Below are 24,316 nucleotides of genomic sequence, written 5' to 3' on the forward strand. Positions count from 1 at the left end.
CCATCTCACGGTCCAGCAGCTCCTGCGCTCCTGCATTTGCCGGTGCGTGGCCTCATCCAGCCCATCCCCAGCCGGCTGGGGATACTGGATCAGGCTTTGCACGAGCACGAAGAGCAATGACAGTAAAGCCATGGTCTGCAGGAGGACACACAGAATGCAGAGTTCAGTGGGGCTGGAATGGAGAGAGTCAGTGGGGGGCAGGAGCCGGAGGGATGTGGCGGCAGGGAGGAGGGGGACCCCGGCAGCTGGCAGGCGGCGAGGCCTGCACCGCTGCCCCAGCAAGCGCCGCGCCCTCAGCAAGGCGCTCCCTCCCGGGGGCCGGGCCCTGTGTGTGGGGGCAGAACACAGGGCCCGGTACCGGAGCTTCTGCCTCTGCCCTCCTCCAGCCCCTGCCCTCCTCCAGCCTCGTCTCCTCACTGCTGTGCACTCACCGCTTGCCCAGGCTCTACTGGGGCAGTGGCACCCGCTGCGGCCTTTCGTAGCTGCCCCCATTGTGACACGGCCTGCGACACACGTGTGCTGTCACAGAACCCAGAGCGCATCACAGGCCAGCCCCGCCCGCCGTCCCCAGCCTGGTCAGGAAGCTCCTCATGGCCCTGGGCTTCAAGCATTTCTATGGAAATGGAATTTTTATGGAAATGCTTGAGAGACAGAATACTTAATATAGCCAACTTCTCTGTTTGCCAAAAGTCTTTACTTCAGATAGGGATAGAGAAAGGACATTCTCTAAGATACAGAGGGTTAAATCCAAAGAATGACACACTTCAGGCCATTTGAGAAACTTATCTCATTTTATTATTTTTTCAAACATAGATATTCAAATATTATTTAAAAGCAGACCCTTCACTACAGGAGGGCATGGCAGTTCTCTAAACTAAGGGTAACTTTGCAAAATTGACAACACTAAAGGGCCTCTTCAAGGAATGCTAATAATCAAGTCTAATTCAAGCCTAATTACTGCTAATAAACAACTCGAATTAAAGCTACAATTACAACTATACAAGTATTATAATAATTGTATAGCAACACAACACAATGTTGTAATACAACAATTACAAAAATTACAAAGCTATAGCTGCAGCTACCACTACATCTACAACTACAACTAAAGCTGCAGCTACAACTCCAACTCCAACTCTAACTAAAGCTGCCGCTACAACTAACTAACTACATTAGGCCCCTAAGAGGCTAGGTTGCTGTCTTCAAGGTGTCCCAAGCAACCTCTCCCAGCTTCACTGTCTTCCGTGAGGATGTGCAGGTGGAGCAAGTTTCTGCCTCAGAGACTTGGTCAGCAGCACCGCTGTAACTGGAAGGTGAAGGGCGCGGCCGCTCTGAGATGTGTGGGTCCAAGGAATCCGTGTGCTGCAGCATCTTCCTGGCACAGGAGCAGGAAAGCAGCTTCAGGATGGCCAGTGACAAAGGGAACAGCAGTGCAGAGTTCACATGGCTGCCATCAGGTGTGACCCCCCCCAGCACAGATCTGTGCAGGGAACTCCTCTCACTGGTTGCAGAGCAGCATCCAGAGGTGAAAGTGCAGCTGACCATAAGCTTGCATCGCCTGTCCGTGGGCGGCCGGATCTCGGGCCAGGCACTCAAAGAGGTTGAGCGGCTCAACCCTTCGCATTGCCGGCGGCAAGCTGATCTCTGCAGGAAGCCTCTCATTGCCCAGCACAAAGTGGTCCAGGCGTTTCAGCTGCAGGCAGCAGTGCAGGTAGGCCATGGTGTCCCACAGCCGCCGTGCAAATTCCCTCCTGCACCAGCGGGACAGAGGTACTATGGTCAGCATGTGCATGACCACAGTCTTCCAGGTAGAGCTGGAAAGACCTGTGTCCCTCAGGATGCAGGTGAAGAGCTGCAGGCATTTCAGGTGCAAGCTCTCACACGGCAGCTGCCTGGCGATGTGCTGGAAGAATTTTGCCTCTGCCGCAGCGTACGTCTCGGGCCACGCTGTGCTTGCAATGAAGTTGGCCTGGGCGGGCTGGCTGCTCACAAAGCTGAGGGAGCCACCTTTCTGGGCCTCCGTGGGCTGGCTGACCACAAAGATGTCCGAGTCCCCTTGGCGCACCCCGAAGAGCATCTCCACCGTCAGCCTCTCCTTGCCTTTGCTCAGCTGGAATTGGCAGGACCGGCTGCTGGGCTGAAACACCAAGTGCCACGAGTATGACTGAGGCACGTGCAGCCACGAGCATCTCACCAGCTGGCGGAACCAGTGGGAGGTTTTTTCCACGTCCAGGTAGGAGCCGGTGCGGAGTGTCTCTAGGAGGCTGCGCTTCTGCTTCCGCCGCAGCTCCTCCTGCGAGTGGTGCAGGAAGCACAAGAGCTTCTTGTCCAGCTGCTCCCTCTTGCACGTGCACACCAGCTCCACACGGACGCTGAAGGTCCTTGCCGCCATCGGCCCTGCACTGTTCAGCTCCAGCTGGAAGGCGTGCCCTGGTGGGGGATCCAGTGGGACCAGCACCCGGTACACGCCATCCCAGTCACGGGGACTCCAGCCCTCAAAGGCACTGCCCACCCCGATGGCTTCCTGAGGCACTGGGTAGAAGCTATTGCTGGCGCTGTCCACAAAGACACGGCTGAAGCTCTTCATCAGCTCAGCTGTCACTGAGCAACCTCTCTCCAGGTCCTCCACAGGCCACTCTATCTGATCTACTAAAAGGAGGCCTAGCTCATTCCAAACATCTTGGGTGTCCTCTCTGTCTTCACTTCCACCGCTGCCGCTTTCTTCCTTGCCACCATCACTGTCCTCTTTTTCCCTAGCAGCCACGTTACCTTGTTCACCTTCTTTCCTATCCTCCTCCTTGTCTGCCTCCACATTCACATCACCCTGTTCTTCATCCTGCTTTCTATCATTGCCATCTCCTTCTAGAACTTCCTTCTTTTCTTCTTCAGTGCCAGCAAAAGCACTATGGGCTGCTTCATTCCCACGTTCATTGCTGTCTTCCTGCCCAGTGCAATCCCTGCTCCCCTGTTCACTGGCATCACCGCTTTCCTGCACCTTCACATCCATGTATTCTTCCTGTCCATCCACGTTGTCTTCCCCATCATTTACATCCTCGTTGCTGCCTGCCTTCATATTCACACCATTGGTTTTTTCTTCATTTCCATCTCCTCCTTCTTCCATTCCAGCATCCTTGTCTTGCTCCGCCTGTACATCCTTGTTTCCTCCTTCTTCTTTTCCAGTGTCCTTGTCTTGATCCACCTGTTCATCCATGTTTTCTCCATCTTCTTCTTCCTTTTCAGCGTCCTTTTCTTCATCCACCTGTACATCCTTGTTTCCTTCTTCTTCTTCTTCCTTTCCAGCGTCCTTGTCTTGCTCCACCTGTACATCCTTGTTGCCTTCTTCTTCTTCTTCCTTCCCAGAGTCCTTGTCTAGCTCCACCTGTACATCCTTGTTTCCTTGTTCTTCTTCTTCTTCCTTTCCAGAGTCCTTGTCTTGATCCACCTGTACATCCTTGTTTCCTTCTTCTTCTTCTTGCCTTTCAGCGTCCTTTTCTTCATCCACCTGTACATCCATGTTTTCTCCTTCTTCTTCTTCCTTTTCAGCATCGTTGTCTTCATTCACCTGTTCATCCTTGTTTTCTCCTTTATTTGCTTCATCTAGGCCTTCTGTATTTCCAGCAACATTGCCAGGTTCTTCTTCTGTTCTTTCACAAGTATTATCTCCTGGCACGTTCCCATCACTCCATTCTTCGTCTTTCTTTAAGTCACGGTCATCATCTTTGTAAACGTTGCTGTCTTCCTTCACCTTCACAGCATCATTGCCTTCAATGGCATCATCATCGTCTTTGTCATTTGCAGCCAGAGGAATTCCTTCTCTGTCCTTTCCACTGCCGCAGTCGTCTTCCTCCACAATCCCACCAGTGCTTTCTTCATCTTCCTCTGAACCAGCACTGTCTCCTTCCTGTCCTTTTCCTCCCTCATCTCCCCGAGTCTTGCAGGAGGTCAGGTCCTTGCTGCTGCTGCTGGCCTCACTGCTCCTTCTCCTGCAGCCAAACCACAGGCCCAAGAGGAGCAGGACTCCAGCAAGGACCCAGAATGGCCACTGCTGCAGGGCACCAAAGAGCACGGCTCCCCAGCCCTCGTCCTGCTGCTCCAGCTCCTGCAGCAGCCGAGCCATCTCACGGTCCAGCAGCTCCTGACGCTCCTGCATTCGCCGGTGCGTGGCCTCATCCAGCCCATCCCCAGCTGGCTGGGGGTACTGGATCAGGCTTTGCACGAGCACAAATACCAATGACAGTAAAGCCATGGTCTGCAGGAGGACACACAGAATGCAGAGTTCAGTGGGGCTGGAATGGAGAGAGTCAGTGGGGGGCAGGAGCCGCAGGGATGTGGCGGCAGGGAGGAGGGGGACCCCGGCAGCTGGCAGGCGGCGAGGCCTGCACCGCTGCCCCAGCAAGCGCCGCGCCCTCAGCACGGCGCTCCCTCCCGGGGGCCGGGCCCTGGGTGTGGGGGCAGAACACAGGGCCCGGTACCGGAGCTTCTGCCCCTGCCCTCCTCCAGCCCCTGCCCTCCTCCAGCCCCGTCTCCTCACTGCTGTGCACTCACCGCTTGCCCAGGCTCTACTGGGGCAGTGGCACCCGCTGTGGCCTTTCGTAGCTGCCCCCATTGTGACACGGCCTTGTGACACACCTGTGCTGTCACAGAACCCAGAGCGCATCACAGGCCAGCCCCGCCCGCCGTCCCCAGCCTGGTCAGGAAGCTCCTCATGGCCCTGGGCTTCAAGCATTTCTATGGAAATGGAATTTTTATGGAAATGCTTGAGAGACAGAATACTTAATATAGCCAACTTCTCTGTTTGCCAAAAGTCTTTACTTCAGATAGGGATAGAGAAAGGACATTCTCTAAGATACAGAGGGTTAAATCCAAAGAATGACACACTTCAGGCCATTTGAGAAACTTATCTCATTTTATTATTTTTTCAAACATAGATATTCAAATATTATTTAAAAGCAGACCCTTCACTACAGGAGGGCATGGCAGTTCTCTAAACTAAGGGTAACTTTGCTAAATTGACAACACTAAAGGGCCTCTTCAAGGAATGCTAATAATCAAGTCTAATTCAAGCCTAATTACTGCTAATAAACAACTCGAATTAAAGCTACAATTACAACTATACAAGTATTATAATAATTGTATAGCAACACAACACAATGTTGTAATACAACAATTACAAAAATTACAAAGCTATAGCTGCAGCTACCACTACATCTACAACTACAACTAAAGCTGCAGCTACAACTCCAACTCCAACTCTAACTAAAGCTGCCGCTACAACTAACTAACTACATTAGGCCCCTAAGAGGCTAGGTTGCTGTCTTCAAGGTGTCCCAAGCAACCTCTCCCAGCTTCACTGTCTTCCGTGAGGATGTGCAGGTGGAGCAAGTTTCTGCCTCAGAGACTTGGTCAGCAGCACCGCTGTAACTGGAAGGTGAAGGGCGCGGCCGCTCTGAGATGTGTGGGTCCAAGGAATCCGTGCGCTGCAGCATCTTCCTGGCACAGGAGCAGGAAAGCAGCTTCAGGATGGCCAGTGACAAAGGGAACAGCAGTGCAGAGTTCACATGGCTGCCATCAGGTGTGACCCCCCCCAGCACAGATCTGTGCAGGGAACTCCTCTCACTGGTTGCAGAGCAGCATCCAGAGGTGAAAGTGCAGCTGACCATAAGCTTGCATCGCCTGTCCGTGGGCGGCCGGATCTCGGGCCAGGCACTCAAAGAGGTTGAGCGGCTCAACCCTTCGCATTGCCGGCGGCAAGCTGATCTCTGCAGGAAGCCTCTCATTGCCCAGCACAAAGTGGTCCAGGCGTTTCAGCTGCAGGCAGCAGTGCAGGTAGGCCATGGTGTCCCACAGCCGCCGTGCAAATTCCCTCCTGCACCAGCGGGACAGAGGTACTATGGTCAGCATGTGCATGACCACAGTCTTCCAGGTAGAGCTGGAAAGACCTGTGTCCCTCAGGATGCAGGTGAAGAGCTGCAGGCATTTCAGGTGCAAGCTCTCACACGGCAGCTGCCTGGCGATGTGCTGGAAGAATTTTGCCTCTGCCGCAGCGTACGTCTCGGGCCACGCTGTGCTTGCAATGAAGTTGGCCTGGGCGGGCTGGCTGCTCACAAAGCTGAGGGAGCCACCTTTCTGGGCCTCCGTGGGCTGGCTGACCACAAAGATGTCCGAGTCCCCTTGGCGCACCCCGAAGAGCATCTCCACCGTCAGCCTCTCCTTGCCTTTGCTCAGCTGGAATTGGCAGGACCGGCTGCTGGGCTGAAACACCAAGTGCCACGAGTATGACTGAGGCACGTGCAGCCACGAGCATCTCACCAGCTGGCGGAACCAGTGGGAGGTTTTTTCCACGTCCAGGTAGGAGCCGGTGCAGAGTGTCTCTAGGAGGCTGCGCTTCTGCTTCCGCCGCAGCTCCTCCTGCGAGTGGTGCAGGAAGCACAAGAGCTTCTTGTCCAGCTGCTCCCTCTTGCACGTGCACACCAGCTCCACACGGACGCTGAAGGTCCTTGCCGCCATCGGCCCTGCACTGTTCAGCTCCAGCTGGAAGGCGTGCCCTGGTGGGGGATCCAGTGGGACCAGCACACGGTACACGCCATCCCAGTCACGGGGACTCCAGCCCTCAAAGGCACTGCCCACCCCGATGGCTTCCTGAGGCACTGGGTAGAAGCTATTGCTGGCGCTGTCCACAAAGACACGGCTGAAGCTCTTCATCAGCTCAGCTGTCACTGAGCAACCTCTCTCCAGGTCCTCCACAGGCCACTCTATCTGATCTACTAAAAGGAGGCCTAGCTCATTCCAAACATCTTGGGTGTCCTCTCTGTCTTCACTTCCACCGCTGCCGCTTTCTTCCTTGCCACCATCACTGTCCTCTTTTTCCCTAGCAGCCACGTTACCTTGTTCACCTTCTTTCCTATCCTCCTCCTTGTCTGCCTCCACATTCACATCACCCTGTTCTTCATCCTGCTTTCTATCATTGCCATCTCCTTCTAGAACTTCCTTCTTTTCTTCTTCAGTGCCAGCAAAAGCACTATGGGCTGCTTCATTCCCACGTTCATTGCTGTCTTCCTGCCCAGTGCAATCCCTGCTCCCCTGTTCACTGGCATCACCGCTTTCCTGCACCTTCACATCCATGTATTCTTCCTGTCCATCCACGTTGTCTTCCCCATCATTTACATCCTCGTTGCTGCCTGCCTTCATATTCACACCATTGGTTTTTTCTTCATTTCCATCTCCTCCTTCTTCCATTCCAGCATCCTTGTCTTGCTCCGCCTGTACATCCTTGTTTCCTCCTTCTTCTTTTCCAGTGTCCTTGTCTTGATCCACCTGTTCATCCATGTTTTCTCCATCTTCTTCTTCCTTTTCAGCGTCCTTTTCTTCATCCACCTGTACATCCTTGTTTCCTTCTTCTTCTTCTTCCTTTCCAGCGTCCTTGTCTTGCTCCACCTGTACATCCTTGTTGCCTTCTTCTTCTTCTTCCTTCCCAGAGTCCTTGTCTAGCTCCACCTGTACATCCTTGTTTCCTTGTTCTTCTTCTTCTTCCTTTCCAGAGTCCTTGTCTTGATCCACCTGTACATCCTTGTTTCCTTCTTCTTCTTCTTGCCTTTCAGCGTCCTTTTCTTCATCCACCTGTACATCCATGTTTTCTCCTTCTTCTTCTTCCTTTTCAGCATCGTTGTCTTCATTCACCTGTTCATCCTTGTTTTCTCCTTTATTTGCTTCATCTAGGCCTTCTGTATTTCCAGCAACATTGCCAGGTTCTTCTTCTGTTCTTTCACAAGTATTATCTCCTGGCACGTTCCCATCACTCCATTCTTCGTCTTTCTTTAAGTCACGGTCATCATCTTTGTAAACGTTGCTGTCTTCCTTCACCTTCACAGCATCATTGCCTTCAATGGCATCATCATCGTCTTTGTCATTTGCAGCCAGAGGAATTCCTTCTCTGTCCTTTCCACTGCCGCAGTCGTCTTCCTCCACAATCCCACCAGTGCTTTCTTCATCTTCCTCTGAACCAGCACTGTCTCCTTCCTGTCCTTTTCCTCCCTCATCTCCCCGAGTCTTGCAGGAGGTCAGGTCCTTGCTGCTGCTGCTGGCCTCACTGCTCCTTCTCCTGCAGCCAAACCACAGGCCCAAGAGGAGCAGGACTCCAGCAAGGACCCAGAATGGCCACTGCTGCAGGGCACCAAAGAGCACGGCTCCCCAGCCCTCGTCCTGCTGCTCCAGCTCCTGCAGCAGCCGAGCCATCTCACGGTCCAGCAGCTCCTGACGCTCCTGCATTCGCCGGTGCGTGGCCTCATCCAGCCCATCCCCAGCCGGCTGGGGGTACTGGATCAGGCTTTGCACGAGCACAAATACCAATGACAGTAAAGCCATGGTCTGCAGGAGGACACACAGAATGCAGAGTTCAGTGGGGCTGGAATGGAGAGAGTCAGTGGGGGGCAGGAGCCGGAGGGATGTGGCGGCAGGGAGGAGGGGGACCCCGGCAGCTGGCAGGCGGCGAGGCCTGCACCGCTGCCCCAGCAAGCGCCGCGCCCTCAGCAAGGCGCTCCCTCCCGGGGGCCGGGCCCTGTGTGTGGGGGCAGAACACAGGGCCCGGTACCGGAGCTTCTGCCTCTGCCCTCCTCCAGCCCCTGCCCTCCTCCAGCCTCGTCTCCTCACTGCTGTGCACTCACCGCTTGCCCAGGCTCTACTGGGGCAGTGGCACCCGCTGCGGCCTTTCGTAGCTGCCCCCATTGTGACACGGCCTGCGACACACGTGTGCTGTCACAGAACCCAGAGCGCATCACAGGCCAGCCCCGCCCGCCGTCCCCAGCCTGGTCAGGAAGCTCCTCATGGCCCTGGGCTTCAAGCATTTCTATGGAAATGGAATTTTTATGGAAATGCTTGAGAGACAGAATACTTAATATAGCCAACTTCTCTGTTTGCCAAAAGTCTTTACTTCAGATAGGGATAGAGAAAGGACATTCTCTAAGATACAGAGGGTTAAATCCAAAGAATGACACACTTCAGGCCATTTGAGAAACTTATCTCATTTTATTATTTTTTCAAACATAGATATTCAAATATTATTTAAAAGCAGACCCTTCACTACAGGAGGGCATGGCAGTTCTCTAAACTAAGGGTAACTTTGCTAAATTGACAACACTAAAGGGCCTCTTCAAGGAATGCTAATAATCAAGTCTAATTCAAGCCTAATTACTGCTAATAAACAACTCGAATTAAAGCTACAATTACAACTATACAAGTATTATAATAATTGTATAGCAACACAACACAATGTTGTAATACAACAATTACAAAAATTACAAAGCTATAGCTGCAGCTACCACTACATCTACAACTACAACTAAAGCTGCAGCTACAACTCCAACTCCAACTCTAACTAAAGCTGCCGCTACAACTAACTAACTACATTAGGCCCCTAAGAGGCTAGGTTGCTGTCTTCAAGGTGTCCCAAGCAACCTCTCCCAGCTTCACTGTCTTCCGTGAGGATGTGCAGGTGGAGCAAGTTTCTGCCTCAGAGACTTGGTCAGCAGCACCGCTGTAACTGGAAGGTGAAGGGCGCGGCCGCTCTGAGATGTGTGGGTCCAAGGAATCCGTGCGCTGCAGCATCTTCCTGGCACAGGAGCAGGAAAGCAGCTTCAGGATGGCCAGTGACAAAGGGAACAGCAGTGCAGAGTTCACATGGCTGCCATCAGGTGTGACCCCCCCCCAGCACAGATCTGTGCAGGGAACTCCTCTCACTGGTTGCAGAGCAGCATCCAGAGGTGAAAGTGCAGCTGACCATAAGCTTGCATCGCCTGTCCGTGGGCGGCCGGATCTCGGGCCAGGCGCTCGAAGAGGTTGAGCGGCTCAACCCTTCGCATTGCCGGCGGCAAGCTGATCTCTGCAGGAAGCCTCTCATTGCCCAGCACAAAGTGGTCCAGGCGTTTCAGCTGCAGGCAGCAGTGCAGGTAGGCCATGGTGTCCCACAGCCGCCGTGCAAATTCCCTCCTGCACCAGCGGGACAGAGGTACTATGGTCAGCATGTGCATGACCACAGTCTTCCAGGTAGAGCTGGAAAGACCTGTGTCCCTCAGGATGCAGGTGAAGAGCTGCAGGCATTTCAGGTGCAAGCTCTCACACGGCAGCTGCCTGGCGATGTGCTGGAAGAATTTTGCCTCTGCCGCAGCGTACGTCTCGGGCCACGCTGTGCTTGCAATGAAGTTGGCCTGGGCGGGCTGGCTGCTCACAAAGCTGAGGGAGCCACCTTTCTGGGCCTCCGTGGGCTGGCTGACCACAAAGATGTCCGAGTCCCCTTGGCGCACCCCGAAGAGCATCTCCACCGTCAGCCTCTCCTTGCCTTTGCTCAGCTGGAATTGGCAGGACCGGCTGCTGGGCTGAAACACCAAGTGCCACGAGTATGACTGAGGCACGTGCAGCCACGAGCATCTCACCAGCTGGCGGAACCAGTGGGAGGTTTTTTCCACGTCCAGGTAGGAGCCGGTGCAGAGTGTCTCTAGGAGGCTGCGCTTCTGCTTCCGCCGCAGCTCCTCCTGCGAGTGGTGCAGGAAGCACAAGAGCTTCTTGTCCAGCTGCTCCCTCTTGCACGTGCACACCAGCTCCACACGGACGCTGAAGGTCCTTGCCGCCATCGGCCCTGCACTGTTCAGCTCCAGCTGGAAGGCGTGCCCTGGTGGGGGATCCAGTGGGACCAGCACACGGTACACGCCATCCCAGTCACGGGGACTCCAGCCCTCAAAGGCACTGCCCACCCCGATGGCTTCCTGAGGCACTGGGTAGAAGCTATTGCTGGCGCTGTCCACAAAGACACGGCTGAAGCTCTTCATCAGCTCAGCTGTCACTGAGCAACCTCTCTCCAGGTCCTCCACAGGCCACTCTATCTGATCTACTAAAAGGAGGCCTAGCTCATTCCAAACATCTTGGGTGTCCTCTCTGTCTTCACTTCCACCGCTGCCGCTTTCTTCCTTGCCACCATCACTGTCCTCTTTTTCCCTAGCAGCCACGTTACCTTGTTCACCTTCTTTCCTATCCTCCTCCTTGTCTGCCTCCACATTCACATCACCCTGTTCTTCATCCTGCTTTCTATCATTGCCATCTCCTTCTAGAACTTCCTTCTTTTCTTCTTCAGTGCCAGCAAAAGCACTATGGGCTGCTTCATTCCCACGTTCATTGCTGTCTTCCTGCCCAGTGCAATCCCTGCTCCCCTGTTCACTGGCATCACCGCTTTCCTGCACCTTCACATCCATGTATTCTTCCTGTCCATCCACGTTGTCTTCCCCATCATTTACATCCTCGTTGCTGCCTGCCTTCATATTCACACCATTGGTTTTTTCTTCATTTCCATCTCCTCCTTCTTCCATTCCAGCATCCTTGTCTTGCTCCGCCTGTACATCCTTGTTTCCTCCTTCTTCTTTTCCAGTGTCCTTGTCTTGATCCACCTGTTCATCCATGTTTTCTCCATCTTCTTCTTCCTTTTCAGCGTCCTTTTCTTCATCCACCTGTACATCCTTGTTTCCTTCTTCTTCTTCTTCCTTTCCAGCGTCCTTGTCTTGCTCCACCTGTACATCCTTGTTGCCTTCTTCTTCTTCTTCCTTCCCAGAGTCCTTGTCTAGCTCCACCTGTACATCCTTGTTTCCTTGTTCTTCTTCTTCTTCCTTTCCAGAGTCCTTGTCTTGATCCACCTGTACATCCTTGTTTCCTTCTTCTTCTTCTTGCCTTTCAGCGTCCTTTTCTTCATCCACCTGTACATCCATGTTTTCTCCTTCTTCTTCTTCCTTTTCAGCATCGTTGTCTTCATTCACCTGTTCATCCTTGTTTTCTCCTTTATTTGCTTCATCTAGGCCTTCTGTATTTCCAGCAACATTGCCAGGTTCTTCTTCTGTTCTTTCACAAGTATTATCTCCTGGCACGTTCCCATCACTCCATTCTTCGTCTTTCTTTAAGTCACGGTCATCATCTTTGTAAACGTTGCTGTCTTCCTTCACCTTCACAGCATCATTGCCTTCAATGGCATCATCATCGTCTTTGTCATTTGCAGCCAGAGGAATTCCTTCTCTGTCCTTTCCACTGCCGCAGTCCTCTTCCTCCACAATCCCACCAGTGCTTTCTTCATCTTCCTCTGAACCAGCACTGTCTCCTTCCTGTCCTTTTCCTCCCTCATCTCCCCGAGTCTTGCAGGAGGTCAGGTCCTTGCTGCTGCTGCTGGCCTCACTGCTCCTTCTCCTGCAGCCAAACCACAGGCCCAAGAGGAGCAGGACTCCAGCAAGGACCCAGAATGGCCACTGCTGCAGGGCACCAAAGAGCACGGCTCCCCAGCCCTCGTCCTGCTGCTCCAGCTCCTGCAGCAGCCGAGCCATCTCACGGTCCAGCAGCTCCTGACGCTCCTGCATTCGCCGGTGCGTGGCCTCATCCAGCCCATCCCCAGCTGGCTGGGGGTACTGGATCAGGCTTTGCACGAGCACAAATACCAATGACAGTAAAGCCATGGTCTGCAGGAGGACACACAGAATGCAGAGTTCAGTGGGGCTGGAATGGAGAGAGTCAGTGGGGGGCAGGAGCCGCAGGGATGTGGCGGCAGGGAGGAGGGGGACCCCGGCAGCTGGCAGGCGGCGAGGCCTGCACCGCTGCCCCAGCAAGCGCCGCGCCCTCAGCACGGCGCTCCCTCCCGGGGGCCGGGCCCTGGGTGTGGGGGCAGAACACAGGGCCCGGTACCGGAGCTTCTGCCCCTGCCCTCCTCCAGCCCCTGCCCTCCTCCAGCCCCGTCTCCTCACTGCTGTGCACTCACCGCTTGCCCAGGCTCTACTGGGGCAGTGGCACCCGCTGTGGCCTTTCGTAGCTGCCCCCATTGTGACACGGCCTTGTGACACACCTGTGCTGTCACAGAACCCAGAGCGCATCACAGGCCAGCCCCGCCCGCCGTCCCCAGCCTGGTCAGGAAGCTCCTCATGGCCCTGGGCTTCAAGCATTTCTATGGAAATGGAATTTTTATGGAAATGCTTGAGAGACAGAATACTTAATATAGCCAACTTCTCTGTTTGCCAAAAGTCTTTACTTCAGATAGGGATAGAGAAAGGACATTCTCTAAGATACAGAGGGTTAAATCCAAAGAATGACACACTTCAGGCCATTTGAGAAACTTATCTCATTTTATTATTTTTTCAAACATAGATATTCAAATATTATTTAAAAGCAGACCCTTCACTACAGGAGGGCATGGCAGTTCTCTAAACTAAGGGTAACTTTGCTAAATTGACAACACTAAAGGGCCTCTTCAAGGAATGCTAATAATCAAGTCTAATTCAAGCCTAATTACTGCTAATAAACAACTCGAATTAAAGCTACAATTACAACTATACAAGTATTATAATAATTGTATAGCAACACAACACAATGTTGTAATACAACAATTACAAAAATTACAAAGCTATAGCTGCAGCTACCACTACATCTACAACTACAACTAAAGCTGCAGCTACAACTCCAACTCCAACTCTAACTAAAGCTGCCGCTACAACTAACTAACTACATTAGGCCCCTAAGAGGCTAGGTTGCTGTCTTCAAGGTGTCCCAAGCAACCTCTCCCAGCTTCACTGTCTTCCGTGAGGATGTGCAGGTGGAGCAAGTTTCTGCCTCAGAGACTTGGTCAGCAGCACCGCTGTAACTGGAAGGTGAAGGGCGCGGCCGCTCTGAGATGTGTGGGTCCAAGGAATCCGTGCGCTGCAGCATCTTCCTGGCACAGGAGCAGGAAAGCAGCTTCAGGATGGCCAGTGACAAAGGGAACAGCAGTGCAGAGTTCACATGGCTGCCATCAGGTGTGACCCCCCCCAGCACAGATCTGTGCAGGGAACTCCTCTCACTGGTTGCAGAGCAGCATCCAGAGGTGAAAGTGCAGCTGACCATAAGCTTGCATCGCCTGTCCGTGGGCGGCCGGATCTCGGGCCAGGCGCTCGAAGAGGTTGAGCGGCTCAACCCTTCGCATTGCCGGCGGCAAGCTGATCTCTGCAGGAAGCCTCTCATTGCCCAGCACAAAGTGGTCCAGGCGTTTCAGCTGCAGGCAGCAGTGCAGGTAGGCCATGGTGTCCCACAGCCGCCGTGCAAATTCCCTCCTGCACCAGCGGGACAGAGGTACTATGGTCAGCATGTGCATGACCACAGTCTTCCAGGTAGAGCTGGAAAGACCTGTGTCCCTCAGGATGCAGGTGAAGAGCTGCAGGCATTTCAGGTGCAAGCTCTCACACGGCAGCTGCCTGGCGATGTGCTGGAAGAATTTTGCCTCTGCCGCAGCGTACGTCTCGGGCCACGCTGTGCTTGCAATGAAGTTGGCCTGGGCGGGCTGGCTGCTCACAAAGCTGAGGGAGCCACCTTTCTGGGCCTCCGTGGGCTGGCTGACCACAAAGATGTCCGAGTCCCCTTGGCGCACCCCGAAGAGCATCTCCACCGTCAGCCTCTCCTTGCCTTTGCTCAGCTGGAATTGGCAGGACCGGCTGCTGGGCTGAAACACCAAGTGCCACGAGTATGACTGAGGCACGTGCAGCCACGAGCATCTCACCAGCTGGCGGAACCAGTGGGAGGTTTTTTCCACGTCCAGGTAGGAGCCGGTGCAGAGTGTCTCTAGGAGGCTGCGCTTCTGCTTCCGCCGCAGCTCCTCCTGCGAGTGGTGCAGGAAGCACAAGAGCTTCTTGTCCAGCTGCTCCCTCTTGCACGTGCACACCAGCTCCACACGGACGCTGAAGGTCCTTGCCGCCATCGGCCCTGCACTGTTCAGCTCCAGCTGGAAGGCGTGCCCTGGTGGGGGATCCAGTGGGACCAGCACACGGTACACGCCATCCCAGTCACGGGGACTCCAGCCCTCAAAGGCACTGCCCACCCCGATGGCTTCCTGAGGCACTGGGTAGAAGCTATTGCTGGCGCTGTCCACAAAGACACGGCTGAAGCTCTTCATCAGCTCAGCTGTCACTGAGCAACCTCTCTCCAGGTCCTCCACAGGCCACTCTATCTGATCTACTAAAAGGAGGCCTAGCTCATTCCAAACATCTTGGGTGTCCTCTCTGTCTTCACTTCCACCGCTGCCGCTTTCTTCCTTGCCACCGTCACTGTCCTCTTTTTCCCTAGCAGCCACGTTACCTTGTTCACCTTCTTTCCTATCCTCCTCCTTGTCTGCCTCCACATTCACATCACCCTGTTCTTCATCCTGCTTTCTATCATTGCCATCTCCTTCTAGAACTTCCTTCTTTTCTTCTTCAGTGCCAGCAAAAGCACTATGGGCTGCTTCATTCCCACGTTCATTGCTGTCTTCCTGCCCAGTGCAATCCCTGCTCCCCTGTTCACTGGCATCACCACTTTCCTGCACCTTCACATCCATGTATTCTTCCTGTCCATCCACGTTGTCTTCCCCATCATTTACATCCTCGTTGCTGCCTGCCTTCATATTCACACCATTGGTTTTTTCTTCATTTCCATCTCCTCCTTCTTCCATTCCAGCATCCTTGTCTTGCTCCGCCTGTCCATCCTTGTTTCCTCCTTCTTCTTCTTGCCTTTCAGCGTCCTTTTCTTCATCCACCTGTACATCCTTGTTGCCTTCTTCTTCTTCTTCCTTCCCAGAGTCCTTGTCTAGCTCCACCTGTACATCCTTGTTTCCTTGTTCTTCTTCTTCTTCCTTTCCAGAGTCCTTGTCTTGATCCACCTGTACATCCTTGTTTCCTTCTTCTTCTTCTTCTTCCTTTTCAGCATCCTTGTCTTGATCCACCTGTCCATCCTTGTTTCCTTCTTCTTCTTCTTGCCTTTCAGCGTCCTTTTCTTCATCCACCTGTACATCCGTGTTTTCTCCTTCTTCTTCTTCCTTTTCAGCATCGTTGTCTTCATTCACCTGTTCATCCTTGTTTTCTCCTTTATTTGCTTCATCTAGGCCTTCTGTATTTCCAGCAACATTGCCAGGTTCTTCTTCTGTTCTTTCACAAGTATTATCTCCTGGCACGTTCCCATCACTCCATTCTTTGTCTTTCTTTAAGTCACGGTCATCATCTTTGTAAACGTTGCTGTCTTCCTTCACCTTCACAGCATCATTGCCTTCAATGGCATCATCATCGTCTTTGTCATTTGCAGCCAGAGGAATTCCTTCTCTGTCCTTTCCACTGCCGCAGTCGTCTTCCTCCACAATCCCACCAGTGCTTTCTTCATCTTCTTCTGAACCAGCACTGTCTCCTTCCTGTCCTTTTCCTCCCTCATCTCCCCGAGTCTTGCAGGAGGTCAGGTCCTTGCTGCTGCTGCTGGCCTCACTGCTCCTTCTCCTGCAGCCAAACCACAGGCCCAAGAGGAGCAGGACTCCAGCAAGGACCCAGAATGGCCACTGCTGCAGGGCACCAAAGAGCACGGCTCCCCAGCCCTCGTCCTGCTGCTCCAGCTCCTGCAGCAGCCGAGCCATCTCACGGTCCAGCAGCTCCTGACGCTCCTGCATTCGCCGGTGCATGGCCTCATCCAGCCCATCCCCAGCTGGCTGGGGGTACTGGATCAGGCTTTGCACGAGCACGAAGAGCAATGACAGTAAAGCCATGGTCTGCAGGAGGACACACAGAATGCAGAGTTCAGTGGGGCTGGAATGGAGAGAGTCAGTGGGGGGCAGGAGCCGCAGGGATGTGGCGGCAGGGAGGAGGGGGACCCCGGCAGCTGGCAGGCGGCGAGGCCTGCACCGCTGCCCCAGCAAGCGCCGCGCCCTCAGCACGGCGCTCCCTCCCGGGGGCCGGGCCCTGGGTGTGGGGGCAGAACACAGGGCCCGGTACCGGAGCTTCTGCCCCTGCCCTCCTCCAGCCCCTGCCCTCCTCCAGCCCCGTCTCCTCACTGCTGTGCACTCACCGCTTGCCCAGGCTCTACTGGGGCAGTGGCACCCGCTGCGGCCTTTCGTAGCTGCCCCCATTGTGACACGGCCTTGTGACACACCTGTGCTGTCACAGAACCCAGAGCGCATCACAGGCCAGCCCCGCCCGCCGTCCCCAGCCCGGTCAGGAAGCTCCTCATGGCCCTGGGCTTCAAGCATTTCTATGGAAATGGAATTTTTATGGAAATGCTTGAGAGACAGAATACTTAATATAGCCAACTTCTCTGTTTGCCAAAAGTCTTTACTTCAGATAGGGATAGAGAAAGGACATTCTCTAAGATACAGAGGGTTAAATCCAAAGAATGACACACTTCAGGCCATTTGAGAAACTTATCTCATTTTATTATTTTTTCAAACATAGATATTCAAATATTATTTAAAAGCAGACCCTTCACTACAGGAGGGCATGGCAGTTCTCTAAACTAAGGGTAACTTTGCAAAATTGACAACACTAAAGGGCCTCTTCAAGGAATGCTAATAATCAAGTCTAATTCAAGCCTAATTACTGCTAATAAACAACTCGAATTAAAGCTACAATTACAACTATACAAGTATTATAATAATTGTATAGCAACACAACACAATGTTGTAATACAACAATTACAAAAATTACAAAGCTATAGCTGCAGCTACCACTACATCTACAACTACAACTAAAGCTGCAGCTACAACTCCAACTCCAACTCTAACTAAAGCTGCCGCTACAACTAACTAACTACATTAGGCCCCTAAGAGGCTAGGTTGCTGTCTTCAAGGTGTCCCAAGCAACCTCTCCCAGCTTCACTGTCTTCCGTGAGGATGTGCAGGTGGAGCAAGTTTCTGCCTCAGAGACTTGGTCAGCAGCACCGCTGTAACTGGAAGGTGAAGGGCGCGGCCGCTCTGAGATGTGTGTGCCCAAGGAATCCGTGCGCTGCAGCATCTTCCTGGCACAGGAGCAGGAAAGCAGCTTCAGGATGGCCAGTGACAAAGGGAACAGCAGTGCAGAGTTCACATGGCTGCCATCAGGTGTGACCCCCCCCAGCACAGATCTGTGCAGGGAACTCCTCTCACTGGTTGCAGAGCAGCATCCAGAGGTGAAAGTGCAGCTGACCATAAGCTTGCATCGCCTGTCCGTGGGCGGCCGGATCTCGGGCCAGGCGCTCGAAGAGGTTGAGCGGCTCAACCCTTCGCATTGCCGGCGGCAAGCTGATCTCTGCAGGAAGCCTCTCATTGCCCAGCACAAAGTGGTCCAGGCGTTTCAGCTGCAGGCAGCAGTGCAGGTAGGCCATGGTGTCCCACAGCCGCCGTGCAAATTCCCTCCTGCACCAGCGGGACAGAGGTACTATGGTCAGCATGTGCATGACCACAGTCTTCCAGGTAGAGCTGGAAAGACCTGTGTCCCTCAGGATGCAGGTGAAGAGCTGCAGGCATTTCAGGTGCAAGCTCTCACACGGCAGCTGCCTGGCGATGTGCTGGAAGAATTTTGCCTCTGCCGCAGCGTACGTCTCGGGCCACGCTGTGCTTGCAATGAAGTTGGCCTGGGCGGGCTGGCTGCTCACAAAGCTGAGGGAGCCACCTTTCTGGGCCTCCGTGGGCTGGCTGACCACAAAGATGTCCGAGTCCCCTTGGCGCACCCCGAAGAGCATCTCCACCGTCAGCCTCTCCTTGCCTTTGCTCAGCTGGAATTGGCAGGACCGGCTGCTGGGCTGAAACACCAAGTGCCACGAGTATGACTGAGGCACGTGCAGCCACGAGCATCTCACCAGCTGGCGGAACCAGTGGGAGGTTTTTTCCACGTCCAGGTAGGAGCCGGTGCAGAGTGTCTCTAGGAGGCTGCGCTTCTGCTTCCGCCGCAGCTCCTCCTGCGAGTGGTGCAGGAAGCACAAGAGCTTCTTGTCCAGCTGCTCCCTCTTGCACGTGCACACCAGCTCCACACGGACGCTGAAGGTCCTTGCCGCCATCGGCCCTGCACTGTTCAGCTCCAGCTGGAAGGTGTGCCCTGGTGGGGGATCCAGTGGGACCAGCACACGGTACACGCCATCCCAGTCACGGGGACTCCAGCCCTCAAAGGCACTGCCCACCCCGATGGCTTCCTGAGGCACTGGGTAGAAGCTATTGCTGGCGCTGTCCACAAAGACACGGCTGAAGCTCTTCATCAGCTCAGCTGTCACTGAGCAACCTCTCTCCAGGTCCTCCACAGGCCACTCTATCTGATCTACTAAAAGGAGGCCTAGCTCATTCCAAACATCTTGGGTGTCCTCTCTGTCTTCACTTCCACCGCTGCCGCTTTCTTCCTTGCCACCATCACTGTCCTCTTTTTCCCTAGCAGCCACGTTACCTTGTTCACCTTCTTTCCTATCCTCCTCCTTGTCTGCCTCCACATTCACATCACCCTGTTCTTCATCCTGCTTTCTATCATTGCCATCTCCTTCTAGAACTTCCTTCTTTTCTTCTTCTGTGCCAGCAAAAGCACTATGGGCTGCTTCATTCCCACGTTCATTGCTGTCTTCCTGCCCAGTGCAATCCCTGCTCCCCTGTTCACTGGCATCACCGCTTTCCTGCACCTTCACATCCATGTATTCTTCCTGTCCATCCACGTTGTCTTCCCCATCATTTACATCCTCGTTGCTGCCTGCCTTCATATTCACACCATTGGTTTTTTCTTCATTTCCATCTCCTCCTTCTTCCATTCCAGCATCCTTGTCTTGCTCCGCCTGTCCATCCTTGTTTCCTCCTTCTTCTTCTTGCCTTTCAGCGTCCTTTTCTTCATCCACCTGTACATCCTTGTTGCCTTCTTCTTCTTCTTCCTTCCCAGAGTCCTTGTCTAGCTCCACCTGTACATCCTTGTTTCCTTGTTCTTCTTCTTCTTCCTTTCCAGAGTCCTTGTCTTGATCCACCTGTACATCCTTGTTTCCTTCTTCTTCTTCTTCTTCCTTTTCAGCATCCTTGTCTTGATCCACCTGTCCATCCTTGTTTCCTTCTTCTTCTTCTTGCCTTTCAGCGTCCTTTTCTTCATCCACCTGTACATCCGTGTTTTCTCCTTCTTCTTCTTCCTTTTCAGCATCGTTGTCTTCATTCACCTGTTCATCCTTGTTTTCTCCTTTATTTGCTTCATCTAGGCCTTCTGTATTTCCAGCAACATTGCCAGGTTCTTCTTCTGTTCTTTCACAAGTATTATCTCCTGGCACGTTCCCATCACTCCATTCTTTGTCTTTCTTTAAGTCACGGTCATCATCTTTGTAAACGTTGCTGTCTTCCTTCACCTTCACAGCATCATTGCCTTCAATGGCATCATCATCGTCTTTGTCATTTGCAGCCAGAGGAATTCCTTCTCTGTCCTTTCCACTGCCGCAGTCCTCTTCCTCCACAATCCCACCAGTGCTTTCTTCATCTTCTTCTGAACCAGCACTGTCTCCTTCCTGTCCTTTTCCTCCCTCATCTCCCCGAGTCTTGCAGGAGGTCAGGTCCTTGCTGCTGCTGCTGGCCTCACTGCTCCTTCTCCTGCAGCCAAACCACAGGCCCAAGAGGAGCAGGACTCCAGCAAGGACCCAGAATGGCCACTGCTGCAGGGCACCAAAGAGCACGGCTCCCCAGCCCTCGTCCTGCTGCTCCAGCTCCTGCAGCAGCCGAGCCATCTCACGGTCCAGCAGCTCCTGACGCTCCTGCATTCGCCGGTGCATGGCCTCATCCAGCCCATCCCCAGCTGGCTGGGGGTACTGGATCAGGCTTTGCACGAGCACGAAGAGCAATGACAGTAAAGCCATGGTCTGCAGGAGGACACACAGAATGCAGAGTTCAGTGGGGCTGGAATGGAGAGAGTCAGTGGGGGGCAGGAGCCGCAGGGATGTGGCGGCAGGGAGGAGGGGGACCCCGGCAGCTGGCAGGCGGCGAGGCCTGCACCGCTGCCCCAGCAAGCGCCGCGCCCTCAGCACAGCGCTCCCTCCCGGGGGCCGGGCCCTGGGTGTGGGGGCAGAACACAGGGCCCGGTACCGGAGCTTCTGCCCCTGCCCTCCTCCAGCCCCTGCCCTCCTCCAGCCCCGTCTCCTCACTGCTGTGCACTCACCGCTTGCCCAGGCTCTACTGGGGCAGTGGCACCCGCTGCGGCCTTTCGTAGCTGCCCCCATTGTGACACGGCCTTGTGACACACCTGTGCTGTCACAGAACCCAGAGCGCATCACAGGCCAGCCCCGCCCGCCGTCCCCAGCCCGGTCAGGAAGCTCCTCATGGCCCTGGGCTTCAAGCATTTCTATGGAAATGGAATTTTTATGGAAATGCTTGAGAGACAGAATACTTAATATAGCCAACTTCTCTGTTTGCCAAAAGTCTTTACTTCAGATAGGGATAGAGAAAGGACATTCTCTAAGATACAGAGGGTTAAATCCAAAGAATGACACACTTCAGGCCATTTGAGAAACTTATCTCATTTTATTATTTTTTCAAACATAGATATTCAAATATTATTTAAAAGCAGACCCTTCACTACAGGAGGGCATGGCAGTTCTCTAAACTAAGGGTAACTTTGCAAAATTGACAACACTAAAGGGCCTCTTCAAGGAATGCTAATAATCAAGTCTAATTCAAGCCTAATTACTGCTAATAAACAACTCGAATTAAAGCTACAATTACAACTATACAAGTATTATAATAATTGTATAGCAACACAACACAATGTTGTAATACAACAATTACAAAAATTACAAAGCTATAGCTGCAGCTACCACTACATCTACAACTACAACTAAAGCTGCAGCTACAACTCCAACTCCAACTCTAACTAAAGCTGCCGCTACAACTAACTAACTACATTAGGCCCCTAAGAGGCTAGGTTGCTGTCTTCAAGGTGTCCCAAGCAACCTCTCCCAGCTTCACTGTCTTCCGTGAGGATGTGCAGGTGGAGCAAGTTTCTGCCTCAGAGACTTGGTCAGCAGCACCGCTGTAACTGGAAGGTGAAGGGCGCGGCCGCTCTGAGATGTGTGGGTCCAAGGAATCCGTGCGCTGCAGCATCTTCCTGGCACAGGAGCAGGAAAGCAGCTTCAGGATGGCCAGTGACAAAGGGAACAGCAGTGCAGAGTTCACATGGCTGCCATCAGGTGTGACCCCCCCCAGCACAGATCTGTGCAGGGAACTCCTCTCACTGGTTGCAGAGCAGCATCCAGAGGTGAAAGTGCAGCTGACCATAAGCTTGCATCGCCTGTCCGTGGGCGGCCGGATCTCGGGCCAGGCGCTCGAAGAGGTTGAGCGGCTCAACCCTTCGCATTGCCGGCGGCAAGCTGATCTCTGCAGGAAGCCTCTCATTGCCCAGCACAAAGTGGTCCAGGCGTTTCAGCTGCAGGCAGCAGTGCAGGTAGGCCATGGTGTCCCACAGCCGCCGTGCAAATTCCCTCCTGCACCAGCGGGACAGAGGTACTATGGTCAGCATGTGCATGACCACAGTCTTCCAGGTAGAGCTGGAAAGACCTGTGTCCCTCAGGATGCAGGTGAAGAGCTGCAGGCATTTCAGGTGCAAGCTCTCACACGGCAGCTGCCTGGCGATGTGCTGGAAGAATTTTGCCTCTGCCGCAGCGTACGTCTCGGGCCACGCTGTGCTTGCAATGAAGTTGGCCTGGGCGGGCTGGCTGCTCACAAAGCTGAGGGAGCCACCTTTCTGGGCCTCCGTGGGCTGGCTGACCACAAAGATGTCCGAGTCCCCTTGGCGCACCCCGAAGAGCATCTCCACCGTCAGCCTCTCCTTGCCTTTGCTCAGCTGGAATTGGCAGGACCGGCTGCTGGGCTGAAACACCAAGTGCCACGAGTATGACTGAGGCACGTGCAGCCACGAGCATCTCACCAGCTGGCGGAACCAGTGGGAGGTTTTTTCCACGTCCAGGTAGGAGCCGGTGCAGAGTGTCTCTAGGAGGCTGCGCTTCTGCTTCCGCCGCAGCTCCTCCTGCGAGTGGTGCAGGAAGCACAAGAGCTTCTTGTCCAGCTGCTCCCTCTTGCACGTGCACACCAGCTCCACACGGACGCTGAAGGTCCTTGCCGCCATCGGCCCTGCACTGTTCAGCTCCAGCTGGAAGGTGTGCCCTGGTGGGGGATCCAGTGGGACCAGCACACGGTACACGCCATCCCAGTCACGGGGACTCCAGCCCTCAAAGGCACTGCCCACCCCGATGGCTTCCTGAGGCACTGGGTAGAAGCTATTGCTGGCGCTGTCCACAAAGACACGGCTGAAGCTCTTCATCAGCTCAGCTGTCACTGAGCAACCTCTCTCCAGGTCCTCCACAGGCCACTCTATCTGATCTACTAAAAGGAGGCCTAGCTCATTCCAAACATCTTGGGTGTCCTCTCTGTCTTCACTTCCACCGCTGCCGCTTTCTTCCTTGCCACCATCACTGTCCTCTTTTTCCCTAGCAGCCACGTTACCTTGTTCACCTTCTTTCCTATCCTCCTCCTTGTCTGCCTCCACATTCACATCACCCTGTTCTTCATCCTGCTTTCTATCATTGCCATCTCCTTCTAGAACTTCCTTCTTTTCTTCTTCTGTGCCAGCAAAAGCACTATGGGCTGCTTCATTCCCACGTTCATTGCTGTCTTCCTGCCCAGTGCAATCCCTGCTCCCCTGTTCACTGGCATCACCGCTTTCCTGCACCTTCACATCCATGTATTCTTCCTGTCCATCCACGTTGTCTTCCCCATCATTTACATCCTCGTTGCTGCCTGCCTTCATATTCACACCATTGGTTTTTTCTTCATTTCCATCTCCTCCTTCTTCCATTCCAGCATCCTTGTCTTGCTCCGCCTGTCCATCCTTGTTTCCTCCTTCTTCTTCTTGCCTTTCAGCGTCCTTTTCTTCATCCACCTGTACATCCTTGTTGCCTTCTTCTTCTTCTTCCTTCCCAGAGTCCTTGTCTAGCTCCACCTGTACATCCTTGTTTCCTTGTTCTTCTTCTTCTTCCTTTCCAGAGTCCTTGTCTTGATCCACCTGTACATCCTTGTTTCCTTCTTCTTCTTCTTCTTCCTTTTCAGCATCCTTGTCTTGATCCACCTGTCCATCCTTGTTTCCTTCTTCTTCTTCTTGCCTTTCAGCGTCCTTTTCTTCATCCACCTGTACATCCGTGTTTTCTCCTTCTTCTTCTTCCTTTTCAGCATCGTTGTCTTCATTCACCTGTTCATCCTTGTTTTCTCCTTTATTTGCTTCATCTAGGCCTTCTGTATTTCCAGCAACATTGCCAGGTTCTTCTTCTGTTCTTTCACAAGTATTATCTCCTGGCACGTTCCCATCACTCCATTCTTTGTCTTTCTTTAAGTCACGGTCATCATCTTTGTAAACGTTGCTGTCTTCCTTCACCTTCGCAGCATCATTGCCTTCAATGGCATCATCATCGTCTTTGTCATTTGCAGCCAGAGGAATTCCTTCTCTGTCCTTTCCACTGCCGCAGTCCTCTTCCTCCACAATCCCACCAGTGCTTTCTTCATCTTCTTCTGAACCAGCACTGT

At 53.4% G+C, this 24,316-nt stretch overlaps 6 protein-coding genes across 6 annotated transcripts; all 6 read right to left on the reverse strand.

The window, feature by feature from the left end:
* Positions 1-1,498: 1,498 nt before the first annotated feature.
* Positions 1,499-3,073, reverse strand: LOC119707961 (inositol 1,4,5-trisphosphate receptor-interacting protein-like 1). The gene has a single exon (XM_038153653.1). The coding sequence runs from the start codon at positions 3,071-3,073 to the stop codon at positions 1,499-1,501; it is 1,575 nt and encodes a 524-aa protein (XP_038009581.1).
* Positions 3,074-5,613: 2,540 nt separating this feature from the next.
* Positions 5,614-7,188, reverse strand: LOC119707962 (inositol 1,4,5-trisphosphate receptor-interacting protein-like 1). Its single transcript, XM_038153654.1, has one exon. The coding sequence runs from the start codon at positions 7,186-7,188 to the stop codon at positions 5,614-5,616; it is 1,575 nt and encodes a 524-aa protein (XP_038009582.1).
* Positions 7,189-9,728: 2,540 nt separating this feature from the next.
* On the reverse strand, positions 9,729-11,303 carry LOC119707965 (inositol 1,4,5-trisphosphate receptor-interacting protein-like 1). The gene has a single exon (XM_038153656.1). It carries the CDS (start codon positions 11,301-11,303, stop codon positions 9,729-9,731), a length of 1,575 nt encoding a protein of 524 aa, XP_038009584.1.
* Positions 11,304-13,843: 2,540 nt separating this feature from the next.
* On the reverse strand, positions 13,844-15,418 carry LOC119707966 (inositol 1,4,5-trisphosphate receptor-interacting protein-like 1). Its single transcript, XM_038153657.1, has one exon. It carries the CDS (start codon positions 15,416-15,418, stop codon positions 13,844-13,846), a length of 1,575 nt encoding a protein of 524 aa, XP_038009585.1.
* A 2,489-nt stretch (positions 15,419-17,907) lies between these two features.
* Positions 17,908-19,482, reverse strand: LOC119707967 (inositol 1,4,5-trisphosphate receptor-interacting protein-like 1). The gene has a single exon (XM_038153658.1). It carries the CDS (start codon positions 19,480-19,482, stop codon positions 17,908-17,910), a length of 1,575 nt encoding a protein of 524 aa, XP_038009586.1.
* A 2,489-nt stretch (positions 19,483-21,971) lies between these two features.
* On the reverse strand, positions 21,972-23,546 carry LOC119707968 (inositol 1,4,5-trisphosphate receptor-interacting protein-like 1). Its single transcript, XM_038153660.1, has one exon. It carries the CDS (start codon positions 23,544-23,546, stop codon positions 21,972-21,974), a length of 1,575 nt encoding a protein of 524 aa, XP_038009588.1.
* Between the last annotated feature and the right edge of the window lie 770 nt (positions 23,547-24,316).

The sequence above is a fragment of the Motacilla alba genome, chromosome 1A (assembly GCF_015832195.1).
Source record: "Motacilla alba alba isolate MOTALB_02 chromosome 1A, Motacilla_alba_V1.0_pri, whole genome shotgun sequence".
In the NCBI taxonomy this organism is placed as follows: Eukaryota; Metazoa; Chordata; class Aves; order Passeriformes; family Motacillidae; genus Motacilla; species Motacilla alba.

Bases quoted from the DNA above. Each gene is read 5' to 3' on its own strand.
- LOC119707965 (XM_038153656.1), bottom strand. From the start codon at position 11,303: ATGAAGGCAGGCAGCAACGAGGATGTAAATGATGGGGAAGACAACGTG.
- LOC119707967 (XM_038153658.1), bottom strand. From the start codon at position 19,482: ATGAAGGCAGGCAGCAACGAGGATGTAAATGATGGGGAAGACAACGTG.
- LOC119707968 (XM_038153660.1), bottom strand. From the start codon at position 23,546: ATGAAGGCAGGCAGCAACGAGGATGTAAATGATGGGGAAGACAACGTG.
- LOC119707961 (XM_038153653.1), bottom strand. From the start codon at position 3,073: ATGAAGGCAGGCAGCAACGAGGATGTAAATGATGGGGAAGACAACGTG.
- LOC119707962 (XM_038153654.1), bottom strand. From the start codon at position 7,188: ATGAAGGCAGGCAGCAACGAGGATGTAAATGATGGGGAAGACAACGTG.
- LOC119707966 (XM_038153657.1), bottom strand. From the start codon at position 15,418: ATGAAGGCAGGCAGCAACGAGGATGTAAATGATGGGGAAGACAACGTG.